Source organism: Ranitomeya variabilis, chromosome 1 (assembly GCF_051348905.1).
Source record: "Ranitomeya variabilis isolate aRanVar5 chromosome 1, aRanVar5.hap1, whole genome shotgun sequence".
Taxonomy (NCBI): Eukaryota; Metazoa; Chordata; class Amphibia; order Anura; family Dendrobatidae; genus Ranitomeya; species Ranitomeya variabilis.
Window position 1 is genome coordinate 229,940,630 of NC_135232.1, and position 16,802 is coordinate 229,957,431.

General features: G+C 44.1%; 1 protein-coding gene across 25 annotated transcripts in view; it reads right to left on the reverse strand.

Annotated features, from left to right (window-relative positions):
* Positions 1-16,802, reverse strand: part of NCOR2 (nuclear receptor corepressor 2) — a 511,202-nt gene that overhangs the window by 22,544 nt on the left and 471,856 nt on the right. For 15 of the 25 annotated variants that reach the window (XM_077293242.1, XM_077293235.1, XM_077293237.1 and 12 more), the window contains 8 exons: positions 15,832-16,080; positions 6,116-6,265; positions 5,384-5,494; positions 5,098-5,266; positions 4,495-5,012; positions 1,847-1,990; positions 1,103-1,233; positions 150-328 (listed from right to left, as the gene is read on the reverse strand). In XM_077293242.1, the coding sequence (XP_077149357.1) occupies positions 150-328; positions 1,103-1,233; positions 1,847-1,990; positions 4,495-5,012; positions 5,098-5,266; positions 5,384-5,494; positions 6,116-6,265; positions 15,832-16,080 (1,651 nt within the window). The remainder of the gene's footprint in view (positions 1-149; positions 329-1,102; positions 1,234-1,846; positions 1,991-4,494; positions 5,013-5,097; positions 5,267-5,383; positions 5,495-6,115; positions 6,266-15,831; positions 16,081-16,802) is intronic. The other 10 variants (XM_077293257.1, XM_077293256.1, XM_077293255.1 and 7 more) reach the window with 3 other exon arrangements.

The following is a 16,802-nucleotide window of genomic DNA, read 5'->3' on the forward strand; positions in this document are numbered from 1 at the left end:
AGAGTCAATGCCTAGGTCATGGACAACCTGCAATTCTATTTAAAGGGACACAGACATTTATAAGGAGGTGCTGCCATCATGGCTGGATACAAGATACAAACTCATTTCGTGTGGCCAATATCTCACATTGGTCATCTAATGACACCTACCTTTTGTCTGCATTGTTCCCAGGAGATATCCTTGCTGCCTGACTCTGCTCCTGATGGACGGCATCACCGGGGTTCTGCCTTAGGTCTAGTACTGGACATCCAGCATAATAAATCTGTGCTGGCATTTGGGGGTGCAGCTGCTGTGGATGATTTCGGGTGTAGTCCTGTGTAATTACCTCCTAAAATGAGAGCAAACATGCAATGGCTGAAAACTGCATTTCTGCCACAATGCATTCTAATACTATGAAGCCATGTAACTACATTTCCAGCACATTATTTCATCCCACTGCATAGAATCTATTCTAGAAAGCATAAGGTTTGCACTGGATGCTTGTTTTAAGAAATATTAAAGGAAATCTGTCACCAGGTTTTTGATACCCCAGCAGAGAGGGGCATAATGTAGGATCAGAGATCCTGATTCCAGTCATGTATCACTTACTGATCTGCATGCGGCAGTTTTGATAAAACCCATGTTGTCTCTTTTGCAGAAATAGCAGATCTCTGATTGCTGAGTTCTGTATAACCCCGCCCACACCACTGATTAGCAGCTCTCTGTACACTGTGCATAGGCAGAAAGCCGACAATCAGTTGTGGTGGCGTGATTGGACTATACGGCAGCTGATTTACTAGTCCCCTAGTGATATTCTCCTGATGATCTCAGTGATTTTATCACAATTGCAGCAAGCAACCCAGTAAGTAGCACATGGCTGAAATCAGGGTCTCGGTCTCATTATTATGATCAGATTCTCAGATTAGAAGGCAAAAATCTGGTGACGTATTCCCTTTAAGGCAACAACATTTTCTTTACATACATGTATGAACTGAATACTTTAGTATCATTTGGCATATTACAGACGTATGATGCGAACGATGAGTAGTAACTGCGGATTTAAGCACATAACACAATGACTACCAGTAAATACCCCCATAAAAGTGGTGTAATAGAGACATACACTGATGTGCTGAGCCAAAGTGACAACACGTTGACTTTTTAGGTGTGACGGAGCCTGCGATGTATGACATGGAGACTGCTGACCATCGGCTTTCTGTCGCAGATGCACTTCAGAAAGGTGTTTTGCAGGCACTGAATGAAACGAGATAAAGAAGATCAAATACGTACTTTTCTGTATATCACTTAATAATATCCACGTGACATTACAGTACTAAAAATGCACTCTCACATCGACTTGGCTTGGATGAAGACCCTTGCAGCTGCCATCAGTTCTGGTGTTGGCTAAACTAAGGCGCAGCAAGTACTCAGAGTAGCCACCAGATGGCAGCGAGACGTTGTAACGAAAGCAGGACACATCTGTCAGAGCCCTGACTTTCATCCATACGAGTCCAGTGGGCAGTCCTACCATGTCTGTAGGGTTATATAGGACGGCCCACTGGACCACTGAGCATAAAAAGAATAGTGGTTAAAATGAGTCAAATACAAGTTATACTGAATCATGTTACACTAAACCATACCTGCTCAGTTCCTCTGCAGATCAGACACTATGGTTAATGGGATCGGTGGCCATCTTTCATAAAAATGTTATATAAGCCTTTTTAAGAAGTTATGATTGGAGGACTTTTTATTTAAGGGGTGCTGCCCACATTTCACTTTGCATGCAATTATAAAATACAACAGAAGGAAACCTAAATGTGTATCTGTAGGATACGAAGCGATCAGACAAGCGGGAGCTCCCAGTCACCTTGTTTGTGTCTCGATTCATGTTCCAGACGGGCGGTTTCAGAGTCTTGCATGGCAGCTCGGACCTGCTTCTCAAGAGACAGGCGAGAGGAGCTCAGAGGGCTAACTGCATCATGTCTGTCAGGGCTGTACCCAGTGGGAAATCCTGGTCAGATGTACAAGCGTTAGCATGTTCAATCCAATCCCGGCCCCCCAATAACAACTGTGCAAAATGGTTTCACTTTGACCATCAGGTTTTTATAAGAAATTAGCAGTACTAGGAGAAATGTAAAAAACATGGGAGAAAATACACTAGAAATTATAGACCTTTACTGAAATTTAGGGTTTAACTTAAAAAATGTGGAAAATAAAAAAAGAGCTTAGATGACAACATAGTCATCTGGGCAATCAACAGACAACTCTCACTTTAACGTTTTGTGCAGCGTGGTTTTATGTGAAATTACAGCAATACACAAAGTGGACATTTTGCACAGCTATCCACAACCCAGACTAAAAATTTCAGTACCACATAGCAAGCAATGTAAAATCTGTTTGGCTGTTGAGTAGAGCTAAAAATGTCACAGTGAGGACACGCCACCAAGCCAAGCCACCCGGGGTGACCGCAATCTGCTTGCAGCCAGACCCACGATTTGCATTAATAGGAGACCAACTATGGTAGTTCTCCACAGGTGATGGGATCACCATACATTGCAGCTTCTCCTGGGGTCTTCAGGACATAGGAGCTGCTGCACATTAGCTGAACTTTGTCAACGAAACAGTTGGGTTACTTCAGGACATGTAACTAAAGATTGCACTATTCATGTAGTTCTAAAGGGAAACCGCTGCCAAAAACAAAAGAATCCCAATGGTACTGTATGTCCATCCCAAGTGTGGAGGCCACACACACTACTGAGCATCATTTTCTTGTCTTGAGGCATTTCCACTGAAGTTGGATCAGCCTGTAACTTCATTTTCCACTTTGATTTTGAGCATTATTCCAACTCCAGACCTCTGTGGGATATTAGTTGTGATTTACGTTGATCATTTTTAGATTTTATTGTTCTCAACACATTCCACTATGTAATGAATAACGATTTACAACTGGAATATTTCATTCAGTGATATCTAGGATGTGCGATTTTAGTCTTCCCTTTATTTTTTTGAGCAGTGAACAAAAATATTGCCTCTTGCAGTTTCATCTGTTAGCATATAACGCTTTCAAAGACAAGTCCAGCAATGCCTTTACATGATCAGCCAGTTGCTCCATTCCTGACTCATCAGCATTTGAATTAATAAGCAAAGAGCTATGGTAGATCTGAAGTCTCTGTCACTCCGGCTCTAATCCCTGCCCAATAGCGCCTCCTCCTGCTTGTCTGACGGCTCCTCTACCTAGTCACACAGCATAAAGGCCTTCAGTCAGGCAGGAGGAGTTACTACTGAGCGGGGAATAGAGCTGGAGTGACAGAGGCTGCAGATCTACAATAACTCTTCAACATCATTTGCATGTCAATTCAAACACTGATTTCTCAGGAACAGAGGAAAGGACAGGTCGACTTATCTTTGAAAGAGCTACATGTGCATATAAATAGGGTGAAGTAATAAATCCTGCTGCCAGACCGGAATTAATAATATTAATATATTAAGAATATATATTGTACATTTATCTTATTTTCTACCCCAAGGAACTAAGAGAAAAGGATGTGTTTAAATTGGGCATCTTATTTGCAACTGTGAAGAAATGTATTTCCGGCTTCTTTGGCAATGGTGATGTTACGGACTATGTAGAGGGTTGTTAACGGGAAAATGTGTTTCTCTAGTACAGTAAAAAAATGTTAAGAAAATATGCAGCTTCAAGTAGAAGATAACCTGTCTGTTCTCCTAACAAGTCTGATATAGTGAATATTTTCATTTATTAGAAAAATAACATTTATGGAGCAGAATTTCTTAAAATCCTGCATTGCGTCTGCATGCTTCCTAGAAATCTATGAATTAATTGGCAACTGGATGTTAGGAGAGGACACACCCATTTGTCGATTTAGTCATTTTTAGAAGGAATAAGTAAGGAGCAGCAGAACTCATAGTTCTCAGAAGAGAGGCACTAGGGCCATTATTTCATGTGGAATACAATGTACTCCAGCTCCTCTGTCACATAACTTGGCCTACTCCCTGATCTCGCTTCCAGATTACAGACTTTATTATGCTGTGAAACAATGTGGTAGATGTAGAATATTTACATTTTAAAAGTGTATGCAAAATTAAATTACTACATGCATATAAACTATTAATTAAAATAAAAATAGCCCCCCGCCCCCCCAAAAAAAAAGTTGGACAGCATCTAACTGCAGTAAAGATCGTTTTTTAGTTCAGCTATTGTTTTAAGCCCCTCAAATTAAAACATCCAACAATGCAAGCCAAGCGCAAATTGGCTGAAATAAAAAAAAAAATTCCTAGAAAAAAATATATATCTGATCAGAAAGTTTAAAAGTAATGAAAAAATATGGAGACACATGATTTGTAAAGTAAAACAGAAACAAAAAAACTAAACTGGGAAGGTGGAAAAGCCAATCACCAAAACGTGCATTGAAACAAAATGGAAAAAAATTATATATATAATGTATATATATATAAATGAGCTACAAGCTTTGTACTACCTGCTCCCACATGTCTTACCATCACTACTGGCGTCGATACTTAGCGAGGCTCTTTCTCGCTTCCCGTTATCACAAGAAATTTGACGCATGATAATGGCGTCTATGAAGTTGGCCGCGGTCATGGTGGTCTTACCGAGTGATCGGAGCTCCTGTTCCTGCATGGAAAAGGGTTTATTTGGGGTCTTGTCTCTATTGTGCTGCTCACTGGCTGGCACTGCTGTCTGGTCCAGGGGCTGGTGAGGTTGGCTTTTCCCCTGCCCGTTGTTATATTGATGAATTGAATTGGCCACAGTTGAAGGGTGAGGCCTGGACTCGATGTTCCTAATGGGTGATGTCTGTTCAAGGGCTGCTGATGGCATCTTAGAGGTGTATATGTTTTCAGTCCTTAAACGTTCAATTTTGGCTTCTCGCGACCTTGCAATCTCCTTCTGTACCATGGTATTTTCAGCAGATTGAAAGCTTTCTCGTTCACTTGCAGAGCGGTGAGAGGATGTGGACATCTGTGAAGACCGGATGGGTGAAGAGCTGGAGGACGTTCTATTCACATAGCAAAAAAGGAATTATTAGCATCATAAAAAACCCTTCAAGTAACTTTAGGTAATTGATCAATATAAATATTTACCGTAATACGGAAGCAGTGGCACTCTCGGCACTTGTCATAAGGTTTTTCAAGCCGGTATTCTGAAGAACACTGGGACGCTGCTGAATATTCTCATGTGTTCGTGGGGATACTGGGGAATGTTGGAGACCATGACTCTGGGCTGACAAGCGTCCACTACTTTGCTCTGTTCCTGCAACAGAACAATCTGTGAAACTGCATGGAAGTACAAACTTTGGGGTCTGAAGACCAGTTTACAATGGAAGGTTGGTACACTGCATGGAAGAGCCCTTTAGAAATCATTCCATACCTGGTCTCCATATAGGAGCGTGCTCTACTGTTGTTGTAAGCACCGATTTCTCCCGATCTCGTTCTCGCTCTGAGGTTGATGAGGTTTGCTTGGTCATGTGTGAGGTTGTTGCTGTTACAGGGACATATAGGGTTGGTTATACAGGTAAGACATATAGAAATAATATTCGATCACTACACTTAAATTATAGTGTAATAAAATAATTCGGCATTTTGACCCAACTTATACAGTAAGAAAGTGACAGGTTAATGTTCCAGTATCGTTTAAAGGCTCCCATACACATTAGAGTAATGTCGGCCAAAAATCCAATGTGTATGTGGCCCCTGAACAACAGATCGCTAAGGAAGATATCAAACAGGTATGTTAGATTTTAGACTGCTGATAGCTTTGATCTCCAGGAGATAAGACACCACTATTGAGCTCTCATTGGCATCTCTCACTTTCTCATGAAGACAAAAGCGCTCAGCTGAATGAGTGCAGCTGTATATGGGAGAGCGCTAGCCGAGACGGCTGTTAGCCAAATGGTTGGCCAAAGCTTCGCTCAGCCGACAGCCATCTAATGTGTATGACCGGACTCGAATATTGTTAAACAAATAGGACCACTGTCCTAATCTCTTCTGTACGACCACATCACTGTTTGCCTACTAGTCAATGTTAATCAAAAAGCCAGTAATTAAACCTTTGTTGACACCTTACAAGAAATCTACCTAGAAGACACAGGCATGCAAGTACCTGGGGAGTGTGGGGAACTACTAAGTCTGGTGCTGAAAGTTTGTGGTCCTCCAGATATGTACGTGATGCGGTCCATTGTGGCAGCAGATGAGGCTGAAGACTGAGGTATAAGGACAGGGAGATGTGGCACTTGAGAAAGGTCTATGATTCCTGCAATTATATAACAAGACAATGGATACAGTTATATTATCAAATTACAGAGTAACTAATTGCCATATACTTTATCCATTAGTTAATAGCTTATGTGTATAAAATTGCATTTACTGTAGAGGTGTTACGTTACAAAGACAAACATCTAGACACGATTGATCAAGCAATTTTTGGTAATATCCTCTGGAAATATCGCTAAACTTTTGCACATCTCCAAGCTGTAAGGAAATGTTGCTACTTTTGGTGTTTTTACACCAGTCCCAGCTAGCTCTGAAAATGTTATTTAAGTATGAAAGTGGCAAAGCTGATCATAATTTACACCACAAAAGTACAAACAGAAATGGATGCCAGCCCTAGATGGAGTAACACTATTGGCAGGGGCACATGGCAGATGAAAGATGAGCCAAATTTATAAAGACATGCACACCTGCCTTTTAAAAAGGGTTGTCAACTACTAGGACACCCCCTTCTCAATCTGAGTGTTTGCCCCCATGAAAATAAAAACACCTATATTAACCTCTGGTGGCGCTGGTGTCACTGTCCCCAACGTCGGGCATATAAGTAATCAAGAGGAAGTGGGCAGCCACCCGCAGAACTCACTTCCTGTTACTTATACGTCCGAAGGTGGGAACAGTGACGCCGGCGCTGATAGGGCGCAGGGCTCATGTGACATAACCTCATGACAGCAGCAGTGTGCACGTGTGACCACCGTCCTATTCTCTTCTATAGGTCTATGACAGCGGCAGTGTGCACGTGTGACCACCGTACTATTCTCTTCTATAGGTCTATGACAGCAGCAGTGTGCACGTGTGACCACCGTACCCTTCTCTTCTATAGGTCTATGACAGCAGCAGTGTGCACGTGTGACCACCGTACTATTCTCTTCTATGGGTCTATGACAGCGGCAGTGTGCACGTGTGACCACCGTACTATTCTCTTCTATAGGTCTACGACAGCGGCAGTGTGCACGTGTGACCACCGTACTATTCTCTTCTATGGGTCTATGACAGCGGCAGTGTGCACATGTGACCACCGTACTATTCTCTTCTATGGGTCTATGACAGAGGCAGTGTGCACGTGTGACCACCGTCCTATTCTCTTCTATAGGTCTATGACAGCGGCAGTGTGCACGTGTGACCACCGTACTATTCTCTTCTATGGGTCTATGACAGAGGCAGTGTGCACGTGTGACCACCGTCCTATTCTCTTCTATAGGTCTACGACAGCAGCAGTGTGCACGTGTGACCACCGTACTATTCTCTTCTATAGGTCTATGACAGCAGCAGTGTGCACGTGTGACCACCGTACTATTCTCTTCTATAGGTCTACGACAGCGGCAGTGTGCACGTGTGACCACCGTACTATTCTCTTCTATGGGTCTATGACAGCGGCAGTGTGCACGTGTGACCACCGTACCATTCTCTTCAATAGGTCTATGACAGCGGCAGTGTGCACGTGTGACCACCGTACCACTCTCTTCTATAGGTCTATGACAGCGGCAGTGTGCACGTGTGACCACCGTCCTATTCTCTTCTATAGGTCTATGACAGCGGCAGTGTGCACGTGTGACCACCGTCCTATTCTCTTCTATAGGTCTATGACAGCGGCAGTGTGCACGTGTGACCACCGTCCTATTCTCTTCTATAGGTCTATGACAGCGGCAGTGTGCACGTGTGACCACCGTACTATTCTCTTCTATAGGTCTATGACAGCGGCAGTGTGCACGTGTGACCACCGTACTATTCTCTTCTATAGGTCTATGACAGCGGCAGTGTGCACGTGTGACCACCGTACTATTCTCTTCTATAGGTCTATGACAGCGGCAGTGTGCACGTGTGACCACCGTACTATTCTCATCTATAGGTCTATGACAGCAGCAGTGTGCACGTGTGACCACCGTGCTATTCTCTTCTATAGGTCTATGACAGCAGCAGTGTGCACGTGTGACCACCGTGCTATTCTCTTCTATAGGTCTATGACAGCAGCAGTGTGCACGTGTGACCACCGTACTATTCTCAACCATTCTCATCTATAGGTCTATGACAGCAGCAGTGTGCACGTGTGACCACTGTCCTATTCTCTTCTATAGGTCTATGACAGCAGCAGTGTGTACGTGTGACCACCGTCCTATTCTCTTCTATAGGTCTATGACAGCGGCAGTGTGCATGTGTGACCACCGTACCTGTCATGATCTCCATGGCCAGAGAACTAGCATAAGCCTCAATAGGAACAAGCTCTTGGAAGATGTAACTATACTGACCATGAACTAAACCTACCGCATCATCTAGAAGTAGCCAGGTAGCATGTCCTACTTTTTATCCCTATATGCCCAGCGCCGGCCGGAGAACTAAATAATGCTAGCAGAGGGAAATATAAGACCTGACTCACCTCTAGAGAAATGCCCAAAAAAAGGAGACAGAGGCCCCCCACATATATTGGCGGTGATATGAGATGAAACAACAAACGCAGCAGGAAAATAGTTTTAGCAAATTTGAGGTCCGCTTTCTAGATAGCAGAAGACAGAAAGCATACTTTCATGGTCAGTAGAAAACCCTAACAAAACACATCCAGAAATTACTTTAGGACTCTGGCATTAACTCATAATACCAGAGTGGCAATTCCTGATCAACAAGAGCTTTCCAGACACAGTAACGAAACTGCAGCTGTGAACTGGAACCAAAATACAAAAACAAAACATGGACGAATGTCCAACTTATCTAGTAGATGTCTGGGAGCAGGAACAAGCACAGAGAGGCTTCTGATAACATTGTTGACCGGCAAGCATCTAACAGAGAAGCCAGGTTATATAGCGACACCCAGATCTAATCAGAACAGGTGAACAGGGAAGATGATGTCACAAGTTCAATTCCACCAGTAGCCACCGGGGGAGCCCAGAATCCAAATTCACAACAGTACCCCCCCCTCAAGGAGGGGGCACCGAACCCTCACCAGAACCACCAGGGCGATCAGGATGGGCCCTATGAAAGGCACGAACCAGATCAGAGGCATGAACATCAGATGCAGTGACCCAAGAATTGTCCTCCTGGCCGTATCCCTTCCACTTGACCAGATACTGGAGTCTCCGTCTGGAAACACGGGAGTCCAGGATTTTTTCCACAACGTACTCCAACTCACCCTCAACCAACACCGGAGCAGGAGGCTCAACGGAAGGCACAACCGGTGCCTCATACCTGCGCAATAACGACCGATGAAAAACGTTATGAATAGAAAAGGATGCAGGGAGGTCCAAACGGAAGGAAACAGGGTTAAGAATCTCCAATATTTTATACGGACCGATGAACCGAGGCTTAAACTTAGGAGATGAGACCCTCATAGGGACAAAACGAGAAGACAACCACACCAAATCTCCAACACAAAGCCGAGGACCAACACGACGGTGACGGTTGGCAAAAAGCTGAGTCTTCTCCTGGGACAACTTTAAATTGTCCATCACCTGCCCCCAGATATGATGCAATCTCTCCACCACCGCATCCACTCCAGGACAATCCGAGGATTCCATCTGACCGGAGGAAAATCGAGGGTGGAACCCCGAATTACAGAAAAACGGGGACACCAAAGTGGCAGAGCTGGCCCGATTATTGAGGGCGAACTCCGCCAATGGCAAAAAAGCAACCCAATCATCCTGGTCAGCAGACACAAAACACCTCAGATATGTCTCCAGGGTCTGATTAGTCCGCTCGGTCTGGCCATTAGTCTGAGGGTGAAAAGCAGACGAAAAAGACAAATCTATGCCCATCCTAGCACAGAATGCCCGCCAAAATCTAGACACAAATTGGGTTCCTCTGTCAGAAACGATATTCTCAGGAATACCATGCAAACGAACAACATTTTGAAAAAACAGGGGCACCAACTCGGAAGAAGAAGGCAATTTGGGCAGGGGAACCAAATGGACCATCTTAGAAAAACGGTCACACACCACCCAGATGACAGACATCTTCTGAGAAACAGGAAGATCCGAAATAAAATCCATCGAGATGTGTGTCCAAGGCCTCTTAGGAATAGGCAAGGGCAACAACAATCCACTAGCCCGAGAACAACAAGGCTTGGCCCGAGCACAAACGTCACAAGACTGCACAAAGCCTCGCACATCTCGTGACAGGGAAGGCCACCAGAAGGATCTTGCCACCAAATCCCTGGTACCAAAAATTCCAGGATGACCTGCCAATGCAGAAGAATGTACCTCAGAGATGACTCTACTGGTCCAATCATCAGGAACAAACAACCTATCAGGCGGACAACGATCCGGTCTATCCGCCTGAAACTCCTGCAAGGCCCGCCGCAGGTCTGGAGAAACGGCTGACAAGATAACTCCCTCCTTAAGAATACCTGTGGGGTCAGAGTTGCCGGGTGAATCAGGCTCAAAACTCCTAGAAAGGGCATCCGCCTTAACATTCTTAGAACCCGGTAGGTACGATACCACAAAATTAAACCGAGAGAAAAATAATGACCAGCGCGCCTGTCTAGGATTCAGGCGCCTGGCGGTCTCAAGATAGATCAAATTTTTGTGGTCAGTCAATACCACCACCTGATGTCTGGCCCCCTCGAGCCAATGGCGCCACTCCTCAAACGCCCACTTCATGGCCAAAAGCTCCCGATTCCCAACATCGTAATTCCGCTCAGCGGGCGAAAATTTACGGGAAAAGAAGGCACAAGGCCTCATCACGGCGCAGTCAGAACTTTTCTGCGACAACACTGCCCCAGCCCCGATCTCAGAAGCGTCGACCTCAACCTGAAAAGGAAGAGTCACATCAGGCTGACGCAACACAGGGGCAGAAGAAAAACGGCGCTTAAGCTCCTGAAAGGCCTCCACAGCATCAGGGGACCAATTAGCAACATCAGCACCCTGTCTAGTCAAATCGGTCAATGGCTTAACGACATCCGAAAAACCAGAAATAAATCGACGATAAAAGTTGGCAAAGCCCAAAAATTTCTGAAGACTTTTAAGAGAAGAGGGCTGCGTCCAATCACAAATAGCTTGAACCTTGACAGGATCCATCTCAATGGAAGAGGGAGAAAAAATATATCCCAAAAAGGAAATTCTCTGAACCCCAAAAACGCACTTAGAACCCTTGACACACAGAGAATTAGACCGCAAAACCTGAAAAACCCTCTTAACTTGCCGGACATGAGAGTCCCAATCATCCGAAAAAATCAGAATATCATCCAGATACACTATCATAAATTTATCCAAAAAATCGCGGAAAATATCATGCATAAAGGACTGGAAGACTGAAGGGGCATTAGAAAGACCAAAAGGCATCACCAAATACTCAAAGTGGCCCTCGGGCGTATTAAATGCGGTTTTCCACTCATCCCCCTGCCTGATCCGCACCAAATTATACGCCCCACGGAGATCAATCTTAGAGAACCACTTGGCCCCCTTTATGCGAGCAAACAAATCAGTCAGCAACGGCAATGGGTATTGATATTTAACCGTGATTTTATTCAAAAGCCGATAATCAATACATGGTCTCAAAGAGCCGTCTTTTTTTGACACAAAGAAAAAACCGGCTCCTAAGGGAGATGACGATGGACGAATATGTCCCTTTTCCAAGGACTCCTTTATATATTCTCGCATAGCAGTATGTTCAGGCACAGACAGATTAAATAAACGACCCTTTGGGTATTTACTACCCGGAATTAAATCTATAGCACAATCGCACTCACGGTGCGGAGGTAGTGAACCCAGCTTGGGTTCTTCAAAGACGTCACGATAATCAGACAGGAACTCAGGGATTTCAGAGGGAATAGATGATGAAATGGAAACCACAGGTACATCCCCATGAGCCCCCTTACATCCCCAGCTCAACACAGACATAGCTCTCCAGTCAAGGACTGGGTTGTGAGATTGCAGCCATGGCAATCCCAGCACCAAATCATCATGTAGATTATACAGCACCAGAAAACGAATAGTCTCCTGGTGATCCGGATTAATACACATAGTCACTTGTGTCCAGTATTGTGGTTTATTATTAGCCAATGGGGTGGAGTCAATCCCCTTCAGAGGAATAAGAGTCTCCAAAGGCTCTAAATCATACCCACAACGATTGGCAAAGGACCAATCCATAAGACTCAAAGCGGCGCCAGAGTCGATATAGGCGTCCGTAGTAATAGATGACAAAGAGCAAATCAGGGTCACAGACAAAATAAATTTAGACTGTAAAGTGCCAATGGGAACGGATTTATCAAGCTTTTTAGTGCGCTTAGAGCATGCTGATATAACATGAGTAGAATCCCCACAATAGAAACACAACCCATTTTTCCGTCTAAAATTCTGCCGCTCGCTTCTGGACAGAATTCTATCACACTGCATGTTTTCTGGCGTCTTCTCAGTGGACACCGCCAGATGGTGCACTGGTTTGCGCTCCCGCAGACGCCTATCGATCTGAATGGCCATTGTCATGGACTCATTCAGACTTGCAGGCACAGGGAACCCCACCATAACATCCTTAATGGCATCAGAAAGACCCTCTCTGAAAGTAGCCGCCAAGGCACACTCATTCCACTGAGTAAGCACAGACCATTTACGGAATTTTTGGCAGTAAATTTCAGCTTCATCTTGCCCCTGCGATAGGGACATCAAAGTTTTTTCTGCCTGAAGTTCCAAATGAGGTTCCTCATACAGCAAGCCCAAGGCCAGAAAAAACGCATCCACATTGCGCAACGCAGGATCCCCTGGTGCCAATGCAAAAGCCCAATCTTGAGGGTCGCCCCGGAGCAAGGAAATCACAATCCTGACCTGCTGTGCAGGGTCTCCAGCAGAACGAGATTTCAGGGACAAAAATAACTTACAATTATTTCTAAAATTCTGAAAGCTAGATCTATTCCCTGAGAAGAATTCCGGCAAAGGAATTCTCGGCTCTGATACCGGAGCATGAACAACAAAATCTTGCAAACTTTGTACTTTCGTGGCGAGATTATTCAAACCTGCAGTTACACTCTGTAGATCCATTATAGACAGGTGAACATAGAGCCATTCAAAGATTAGAAGGAGAGAGAAAAAAAAGAAAGACTGCAGCATAGACAGACTGGCAAGTGATCCAATTAAGAGCACACTAACTACTAGAGAAAAAAAAAAAAAAAAAAAAAAAAAAAAAAATTTTCAGCAGACTTCTTATTTCTCTCCTTTCTCAGCCAAGGATTTTAACCCTTTAGTGGGCCGGTCAAACTGTCATGATCTCCATGGCCAGAGAACTAGCATAAGCCTCAATAGGAACAAGCTCTTGGAAGATGTAACTATACTGACCATGAACTAAACCTACCGCATCATCTAGAAGTAGCCAGGTAGCATGTCCTACTTTTTATCCCTATATGCCCAGCGCCGGCCGGAGAACTAAATAATGCTAGCAGAGGGAAATATAAGACCTGACTCACCTCTAGAGAAATGCCCAAAAAAAGGAGACAGAGGCCCCCCACATATATTGGCGGTGATATGAGATGAAACAACAAACGCAGCAGGAAAATAGTTTTAGCAAATTTGAGGTCCGCTTTCTAGATAGCAGAAGACAGAAAGCATACTTTCATGGTCAGTAGAAAACCCTAACAAAACACATCCAGAAATTACTTTAGGACTCTGGCATTAACTCATAATACCAGAGTGGCAATTCCTGATCAACAAGAGCTTTCCAGACACAGTAACGAAACTGCAGCTGTGAACTGGAACCAAAATACAAAAACAAAACATGGACGAATGTCCAACTTATCTAGTAGATGTCTGGGAGCAGGAACAAGCACAGAGAGGCTTCTGATAACATTGTTGACCGGCAAGCATCTAACAGAGAAGCCAGGTTATATAGCGACACCCAGATCTAATCAGAACAGGTGAACAGGGAAGATGATGTCACAAGTTCAATTCCACCAGTAGCCACCGGGGGAGCCCAGAATCCAAATTCACAACACGTACCATTCTCTTCTATAGGTCTATGACAGCGGCAGTGTGCACGTGTGACCACCGTCCTATTCTCATCTATAGGTCTATGACAGCGGCAGTGTGCACGTGTGACCACCGTCCTATTCTCTTCTATAGGTCTATGACAGCGGCAGTGTGCACGTGTGACCACCGTCCTATTCTCTTCTATAGGTCTATGACAGCAGCAGTGTGCACGTGTGACCACCGTCCTATTCTCTTCTATAGGTCTATGACAGCGGCAGTGTGCACGTGTGACCACCGTCCTATTCTCTTCTATAGGTCTATGACAGCGGCAGTGTGCACGTGTGACCATCGTCCTATTCTCTTCTATAGGTCTATGACAGCGGCAGTGTGCACGTGTGACCACCGTCCTATTCTCTTCTATAGGTCTATGACAGCAGCAGTGTGCACGTGTGACCACCGTACCATTCTCTTCTATAGGTCTATGACAGCAGCAGTGTGCACGTGTGACCACCATACCATTCTCTTCTATAGGTCTATGACAGCGGCAGTGTGCACGTGTGACCACCGTTCTATTCTCTTCTATAGGTCTATGACAGCGGCAGTGTGCACGTGTGACCACCGTCCTATTCTCTTCTATAGGTCTATGACAGCGGCAGTGTGCACGTGTGACCACCGTCCTATTCTCTTCTATAGGTCTATGACAGCGGCAGTGTGCACGTGTGACCACCGTCCTATTCTCTTCTATAGGTCTATGACAGCGGCAGTGTGCACGTGTGACCACCGTCCTATTCTCTTCTATAGGTCTATGACAGCGGCAGTGTGCACGTGTGACCACCGTCCTATTCTCTTCTATAGGTCTATGACAGCGGCAGTGTGCACGTGTGACCACCGTCCTATTCTTTTCTATAGGTCTATGACAGCGGCAGTGTGCACGTGTGACCACCGTCCTATTCTCTTCTATAGGTCTATGACAGCAGCAGTGTGCATGTGTGACCACCGCACCATTCTCTTCTATACCACTTCTTCCATACACCGTAAATGAAGCGGTGGTCACGTGTGCACATTAATGTTCTATATACACAAGGAAACAAGACCCCATTCTCAATCAGTGGGAATCTTAGTGGTCAGGAACTTCACGGATCATATACTGTTCGTAAGATGACTCCTTTAACCCCTTGTTGCTGACTGCTATAAGGTCAGAAAAAGTAATTCAGAAAATACAGAGACGCCTAGCAGAGCTCACAAGGGAACCACACAGTGCAAATGTGCACAGTCCATGTATTTCAAACAACCTATTAAAAAGAATATTATTTAGATGTTACCATTAGCAATCAAACAGATGGTGATACTGGACACTCAAGGCAATCAGCACTTTTCATTGGGGAAAGCTTACAAACAATTTTGATTGTCACACCATGGCCATGCTGAGCCCACCAGAATAGGAGCTGCTCTTTGCATGAGCTCTATACTCTGGATAACCCAATTGAGCTTTACTTGAGACAAGGACTAACACAAATACATATTCTGTGAAATAGGTTTGTAGATTTAAGCCATTTCCTTTTTTTTTTTTTTTTTACGTGTGATAAAAACTAGAAGGAGTGAGACATTAAAAATGAAGGACTGAAGTTTAAAATATGGACACAAAACTATGGGACAGACATTCATTGCATACTTCGAGGACCTGCTGTGTAGTTGAGAGCCAGCGCAGGATCTCTTGGTTGCAGCCCACGTAGCATTTCAGCCCTCTGAGCCATAGCAGTTGATGGATTGTGATGCATATGCTGGGAAGTGATGTAGTCATTGATGATCGTCTGGCGGTTCTCCATGGCAGCAGTGTCTGGGTATCCACGAATGAGGTATGGTGGATAAAGATGGGCGTATGCTGGATTTGGGGCCAAATGTCTGGGTAAGTAGTAGGCAGCTGTAAAAATCATAAAAATTAAACAATTAACATAACTTAAATTTAATAACGACTTAAAGAAAAAATATATCCCTACTACGTTAGCTGAAGAAAGTGCATGCATTAGTGATTTCCATCAATACACAAACATTAGTCCTTTAATGATAAATACTGTCTCAGGCTGTGACAGTCAGATAATAAAAAAACTCTACAAAGAAATGCAAAAAAAAAAAAAAATGTTTCCATTGTTATTGGTGGGAGACAATCACTTAAATAGTACCTAGTACCGCAATTACTTTTTTAACATCTATAAATTGAGGGGTTGAAGTTCATGATTTCCAGGAGCTTAATTTCCAATTTTGGGCAGAGTCATGTGAATTGTTCCTTTTTGTATTTGTACTATTCTTCTTGATATAGAGGAATAGTCATCCTTGCATACAGTCACTTGCAGTTGTTTCAGTCAGGTTAGCCACAAATAGTACAAGACACAGCTCTAAGGATGAGGGTTTGATGGAAACATAATTCGGGAGGCTCCAACCAGAGAGCCTCTGTTAATCATCATATTGGAGGGTGAGTAGCAGTTTGGTCAGCAACAACAAAGAAAACAATAGGGACCCGTCACTTGCTCAAAATATTGATTTAAGTACGTTGTAAAAATATCTGAGCTCCAATGATTCTGCCATTCATCTCTGTTTTATGCTGTGTTGCTCGTTTGCAGAGATATTCACATTTGTTGCTTTCGG